Below are 7181 nucleotides of genomic sequence, written 5' to 3' on the forward strand. Positions count from 1 at the left end.
ACGTGATGGATTCCGTTCCTCCATTTTTGATGAATTCGGGCCTCGACGTTATTCTCTTTGTAGCATCACATATTATGCCCGTCGATCACAAGTCGCGGAAGAATGAAGAATCTACATGTTGCGGTGGCTCAACGCACGACAGGGGAGCGTACAAATGGCAGCGGAAAGGGTGGTTCTCTCTTGTGCTCCTGCTTTGTTTTCCAGTTCATCTCCACGGAACCTTTTTAACTTTCACCCAGCCCAATTTCAACTAGCACTAGCGTTCACTAGCGCATCAACCTGTGCAATTGCACAGGCTAGAAATTTAGCATACAACTGAATTTTAGATATTTGTGTTAATAATAATTGTATGCTAAGATACATCAGCTATTTATATTTAAATATTAGAATATAAAATATAAATGTAATTTTTATTCATAATATTGAAATCATATTTATTATTTGTGAATAGATCTAATTTATAATTTTCATTTTATGTGTTATGCAAATTAATTTTTATTTGTTTCTTGATTTTTTGAAATTATTATTATTTTTAATATTGTCACCGTATCTCATATTATTTTTTTGAAATACATTATAAATTCTTTGATATTACTTTTATGTGATAATCCGTAATATGTTTGCGTTCTGTTGTTTTAATTTTGTAATATCTGATTACACGTATATTTAATTGGTATATTTTAATTGATTTGGAAAAGTGTGTTTATTGCTAACGTAATTAAGTTGGAGTTTGCTAACGTAACCTTGTTGGACAAAGGATATCTATAAAAAAAAAGGAAAGATCAGGAAGGAAGTAGTCTTAGAGTTGGACTCTGATTTGTTTTTTAATCTTTTGTTTCTTCTGGTTGTTGATCTATGGTTACAGTTAGTCAATCAATCAATTCGACGGTCGGATGTTTTGCTTTTTTATGAGAATTTCTAGGATTTTTCTAGGATTGATTTGAAAAAGTGTGTTTATTGCTAGCGTAATTAAGTTGGAGTTTGCTAACGTAACCTTGTTGGACAAAAGATATCTATAAAAAAAAAGAAAGATCAGGAAGGAAGTAGTCTTAGAGTTGGACTCTGATTTGTTTTTTAATCTTTTATTTCTTCTGGTTGTTGATCTATGGTTACAGTTAGTCAATCAATCAATTCGACGGTCGGATGTTTTGCTTTTTTATGAGAATTTATAGAATTTTTCTAGGATTAATGTGGAGGCACCAAAAGGAGCCTCCAATTAGTAAATATAAGATAAGATTAGTGGAGGGAGGTTAAACGCCGCCGCCCAAACAGGGGCCTAATCGAGTGCTTGTTAACCGATACCAATGAGCAGGGTGCTGACAAAGGCAAACTGAACTGATTGATCACTTGCTGTAGTGGAGGTTAACGGTGCATCCTATCTCGACCATCATTCACTCCCATATATCATCTATCTATTCATTCTCTTATCTACTTTATATATTTTTCATATATCCTTCAAATACGAATTTTAATACAAATAAACAATTCTATTGAATCATATGTTCATATGTGCTAGTAGAATTTTCGTATCCGAAGTAAGGACATGTTTGTTTTAGCTTTAAATTGTGAGAATACAGTTCAGTCTGTATAATTCGTGTAAATTACTTCCCAGCACATTATGAATTTTTTAATATAAATTAGCTTGTGGATTTTAAAAATCAGTTTTTTTATATTATAACCATTTATTTCTAGTTTTATTTTTAAAGCTAGAATCCATAACCGAATAAAAACAAACAGACCTAAGTGGGGCGGTGGGGCGTTGTCTGAAATTTTTTGACAGGGCGGGGGCGGCTCTACGGTGAGCTATGTTCGAGGGACATCTCAAGTGCCACGCGTGGCGCCGGCGACAAGAAAAGGCGGCCATGCCTTTCTTGGGCAGTCAATCATGAGAGAGGGGATAATGCTAACGCCCATGCCAGGTGCCCAACCATCTGATCCATGCGTCCATCCGTGCCCTTTGTAGGCTACTAGAGTCTCTCATTTGGAAGCCATTTTGGGGCTGGACAGATTCATTGCTACGGGGGCGTCGAGCTCAGGTGCTGGACCATCAACGGGCACTGTTGGAGTAAGCCCGAGAAATAGAGTCTCACCGAAGGAACAACCTGAGTCGTGAAAGTTGACGGAAGAACAGGCCCATGGTCTAGCAAAACAACGACGACAGAGAACACCAGGCAAAGCACAGCCCAACCCAAGCCCATCTATTTCCCTCGCACAGGGGGGTGACGCAACCGGCCGAATGACGTTACAATTCACGACAAGAAATATACAAGCAGATGAAAAGGAGACTATGGGAGGCAAGGGGATGAAGGAACAATGACCACCCCTCAAACAGCGTCTCACGGACAGTAACAACCTGGCTGCATTTCGTCGCAACTGATGCTGTGATGCTCCCCCCAACAAAACATAATCTGAAAATGGAGAGAACTCTAGCTCGGAATGTACTGCTGGCGCCGACGTAATGGTGTATGCTAACGGCTACGCTTCCGCTTTGCTGTTGATCGCGAGCGTGAAGTATATCAGCAACGTTGTCCCCACGCTCGATCTGTTAGGACAAACAATATCCGGTCAGACTTTGATAATGTAGAAAAAAAAAGGCAAATGTACCCTCAATAGCTTTCCTTCAGTTTTATAGATGCTACTGTTGATATGTGGATGTGATACATGTCAACAGACAAAACTATCTGTTGGTGCATTCAGCTTACATGTTGGGTCCTGCATTCTGACTAAATCCAGTTAGCCCTAAATCGAAGTTGTGCACAAGATACTGAAGCAGACTACAATGACCACTAATGATGAGAAAATACATTAGGTTCTTCAAGTGCATTTGATCTGCACAGGGTACGGGCAATATGCTGGAAGCTGGGCATTTTCTTTGTGTACATTAACCACATGAATATTCATCCCATGAAAGAGGATATTTATAGCATGTAACCTATGGAACTAATCTCAGACCAACAAAGGAAGAATAACCACCGACAGAATAGCATGACAGCACAAAGAAGAAGCCACTTACAGCGTTGCAAATAAGAGAAGAATTTTCCGAGGGTTAATAGATGTGAATCGGTTAAATCTTTTGCTCCTGCCTTCCCCAGAATCAATAAGGACAGGTGTGCAGGGAGTACAATACGGAGCAACCAGAGACTTGCTCTGAACCAAGGGCTGATCCAATTGAGATGGCACAACTGTGGAGAATCATATTCAGGAAAAGCATGAGCACCAGTAGTTGCAGCTGTTGCATACAGTCTGCAGTAGACTAGATAAAGAAGAAAAAAAATACGGAATTTTTATTCACGAATTTAAAATATATACTAAAAGCAGGATAAGTTAGTTCGTTTGGCATCCATAAGATAGACATACAACTTTTTTTGGACCAAGCCAACATTGTGCTAGCTAAACGTATAGCTGTAGAAGGATTTCGGTAGATCTCAGACTGAAGGCTAGGAAATAGACATATAGCCAAAAGCAATAGATATCTTCTAGATGAAAATGCAAGTTATCTTACTTACGAAATAGATCCGCTGTCAATCAGGATGATGCTAGATACAGTGAAAAAAATGACAAAGATCAGCAGGTATATGACAAAGATTTTGATCTTTGATCCAGAGAAAATACAGGCTTGGATTTAAGGTGCACATAATTAACCAATGCATGATTAAACATAACGAGTCATTTCCATAAATATCTGCAAAACAACACATGATAGTAGTAATAAACAACACCATCTTGTTACTTTTGATGATAAGTTTTTTGGCAAAGTCCTCTTGCTCCTGCTCTTCACCACCCCTCCTCTCCATGCGATTGGAACCCTTCCGCGATAGGGCTCTCTGCAGGTGATAAATGAGGGCTTAAGAAACTAAAATAACTCCTCTCTCCGTGTTTTGAGATTTAGAGGACATACGGTCATTTTTGGACTTCCAGAGCAGCATTTATCAGGCGGTTGAGGCAGACCTTCCATATTCAATACCAAATTCGCAGTTTTGTCCATGCTTGTGATCTGGATCCGTGACAAAGACCAATTCAATCAGAAGCACAGAATATATTCTCTTAGCCATACTGGCATGAAGCACGATACCCCATCAGCTGGTACGACTATATTATTGTATCATCTAATACTGCACTAAACAGATAGAGTGCACTAATGTGCTCGACCTACTGCCATCAGGACAGTTTCCACTAAGCAACCATTATTTGCAAAACACAAACAGTATAATAAATTTATTAAAGCACCAGATAAGTGGTACTGGAAATCATGATTTCTCATAACGATTTCCCATCTACCAGCTACTCGATAAACCAAATTCATTAGTGCTTACTAGGGCCTCTTTTTCAAAAAACTGGCCCAAATACAAAAATGCCCATCCTACAAATAAGGATAACACATACTCCTACGCAGAACACTAGGTTGTATAAACCATAACTGCAGTAAACCGACCCCCAAAAAATGTTTACCTCACAGATAATAATGCGCAAACAACGCGTCCACTACAAACGAAATGAAAACGAAGCAAGCAACCAATGAATGGACCCGAGGTGGTTTTATACTTCACAAACAGCCAGCAGCTAGGATCTAAAAATTCTGCAGCTTTCCAACCGTTCACGATCCCATTTATGCAATGCAACGAGCAAAGATGACAAGAGCATGGCAAAATTAACAAGAACGATGTTATTCTGCATTGGACACATGCTCCAAGCTAAAATGCAGGTGCGTTGAAACAAAAACTGGGCACAAGTTTGTTCTTTTGCTTTTGGAGTAGACCCTTCTAGGCTCATTCCAACCAACGAGAATTTAGAAAAGTGGAGAAAAGAAACGGGTCAGATCTTCAAGGTACCTTTTCGCTGCCTTTTGCTCCCACCAGTTCGCAGCAGTCTCCTTGTTTTCCAAACCTGAAGAAGTAGGTCCAGAAGTTAACCACCAACCCTTTTCACCGGAAATACCAAAACGAATGGACAATAAACTGAAATTGGTACTCTGCCGTGCAGCAAATAAACCCGCAACAGACCGGATGGATTTGGAGTATCAATGTTAGAAAATTTTGGATTTGAGGGCTCACAGCAAAGAAGACAATGTGCAGAACAACGAACGATCCAATCCATCCAAGGAAAGTTCGGGCCACCTTACCAGCGAAGGACGAAGTAAATCCAAGTTCAGATGGATCTCCAACGCAAATCCAGAGAGCTCGAGGACGACGATGAGAGGAGAGGTGAATCTGCGGTGGAATGGAAGGATGCCTGTAAGAGGTCGCAGAGGGCGGTATGGAGTCTACAAGAGTTGGAGATGGAACGAGTGCTCCTTCTACCTCCCTTCGATCCAACAATGACGCGATTTGATCGATGGATTCGAGAGCAGCAGAGGAGCTGGGAGTTTGAAGAGTGGTAACTGGTTTGGTTTAGCGGCGGGGGCCATGGAAGCAGAAGCGGTTTGGTTAAGCTCAAGAGGCGTTACGCTTTTCGCCGCGGTCCCACGCAGCGGGAACGCCCGTGCAGACCGAGTCCATAGACCGAAGCTAAGGGCGTATTAGTCAGAGCTTTTAAAATAATTTTGAGAGTAATTTACTAAAATAAGCTAGGTGTTAGAAGTTAAAAAATTAATTTTTCTGATTCACTTCTCTCGTATAATCACTTTCTCTACGTAATTTATCATATAAAATCAATTTTAACCACAAAATAAATTTTCTATAGAATCACTTTGTGTGGATAATTTAGATCGGCAGGTCTGTCAAACAGGCGCTAAGGACGTTCATTGTTCGCGCAACCATGTATAGGATGGAGCACTTGGAGGTGGTTTATGGGCCGGGTGCAGCTAAGTCATGCATGTATAGGATGGAGCACTTGCAGGTGGTTCATGGGCCGGGTGCAGCTAGTCATCCATGTATAGGATGGAGCACTTGCAGGTGGGGCCAGAAAGGGCGCGGCAACCGAGGCAGTCATTGAAAGAGGAGCATGGGCTGTGTGCGTGCGTGTCCTCGACGAGGAGACTCCCGGGCCCGCGCCTGCTTCCACTGCGCTGCGCGCTACTGGACGACGAGGCGTTGTTGCCTTGCCGCAGCGTATGGCAACGGCCAGACACAGCACGCAGCGCCGGAGACACGCTGGTAGGAGTGAGATTCTGGGCTTCTGGCAGGTTTCGCCGGTCTCGTCGTCGCAGGGACTTGCCACCGCCGAGCGCGACCGTCGCGGCTAACCAACCGCGTGTGCTTCTGCGCGGGTTTGCCTGATCGGGAAGGACATTTGACGTGAGCCGACCATCCGATCGGAATATTTGCCGTCGAGGCCGGTGAGAGAGAGAGAGAGAGATCGCATCTGTCCTGTGCCAGATCGAAGTTTATCGCCGACGTACTCAGAAAGCATTGTGCTGGTGCATGCATGCTCAGCTCGGCCGGCCGGTACAGTGACGTTGCTCTTCAGCAGCTTTGGCAGGGGAGGCGCAGGTGGACGCCATCGACGAAACGTACTCGTTCTGGTCGCGTGGTGTGACCGACGTTCAGATGACACGGCAAAAGGTCGCGACAAGCCGAGAAAGGCGCCTCGGACGGATCTCGCACGTACATCACGGCACAGCGTCGTTCAATCACGGGCACTTGATGCCGAGCTCTGCGCCCCACCAACCGACCCGATCCACCTGCACTACGGCCCCTCCTCCATCCTCCTAGCGCACACGAGCGCCGGCCATCAAGTGATGAACCACCGGCGGTAACCGCCGCCGCCTCGTGCCAACCCGCCGGCCGTGACCGGGAGCATCTCGACTCTCGCCATTAGATGGCAACATTTGTCATGTAGCTATTTGGATATCAGGCGTCCAAGGAAAACCACACAATTTTTATTAGAGCCTCACATGTCACTTGTACGTGCCCATGTAGTGGTTAGAAATGGCAACCTTGGGTTGGAAGGGTTGCATGCTGTTTCCTTCATTCTAAAATCTTGGTAGAGAACAAACCGACCGAGGGGCAGTTGCTCTTGTAACAACCGTGTTCAAAAAACGCTCATGATTTAGTTCCAAACGCTCACAGATCACAACAACTTGTTTGGATTGGGACGATTAGATCCAAACGCTCATGATTTGGTAAAAAAAAAGATCTCAGAGCGGACCTACTGGCTAAGTGGGGCCTCATTTGATTTCTGGCTGATTCGAGTAGTAGGTCTCCACTCACGGGTTGGCGCCATTTTGGCCTTGTCTGCAGAGT

At 43.4% G+C, this 7181-nt stretch overlaps 1 protein-coding gene across 3 annotated transcripts; it reads right to left on the bottom strand.

Annotated features, from left to right (window-relative positions):
- Positions 1–2125: 2125 nt before the first annotated feature.
- LOC133887878 (uncharacterized) lies at positions 2126–5394 on the bottom strand. Of its 3 annotated transcripts, XM_062327875.1 has the most exons (7): positions 5298–5394; positions 5120–5207; positions 4829–4884; positions 3899–4011; positions 3731–3824; positions 3014–3182; positions 2126–2542 (listed from the first exon to the last, which is right to left on the bottom strand). In XM_062327875.1, exons 4-7 carry the CDS (start codon positions 3983–3985, stop codon positions 2476–2478), a joined length of 417 nt encoding a protein of 138 aa, XP_062183859.1. In that variant the 5' UTR covers positions 3986–4011; positions 4829–4884; positions 5120–5207; positions 5298–5394; the 3' UTR covers positions 2126–2475. The 3 variants fall into 3 exon arrangements, with proteins under 3 accessions (XP_062183859.1, XP_062183858.1, XP_062183857.1); XM_062327874.1 differs by having other exon boundaries at positions 3899–3994; positions 4830–4884; positions 5120–5394; XM_062327873.1 differs by having other exon boundaries at positions 5120–5394.
- Positions 5395–7181: the final 1787 nt, after the last annotated feature.

This window comes from Phragmites australis, chromosome 13 (genome assembly GCF_958298935.1).
Source record: "Phragmites australis chromosome 13, lpPhrAust1.1, whole genome shotgun sequence".
Lineage (NCBI taxonomy): Eukaryota > Viridiplantae > Streptophyta > Magnoliopsida > Poales > Poaceae > Phragmites > Phragmites australis.

Coding starts and splice junctions, on each gene's coding strand:
- LOC133887878 (XM_062327875.1), bottom strand. CDS start 3,985: ATGGACAAAACTGCGAATTTGGTATTGAATATGGAAGGTCTGCCTCAA. Junction 3,825..3,898: donor CTGGAAGTCCAAAAATGACC/GTATGTCCTCTA, acceptor TATCACCTGCAG/AGAGCCCTATCGCGGAAGGG. Junction 2,543..3,013: donor CTTCTCTTATTTGCAACGCT/GTAAGTGGCTTC, acceptor TTGTCCTAACAG/ATCGAGCGTGGGGACAACGT.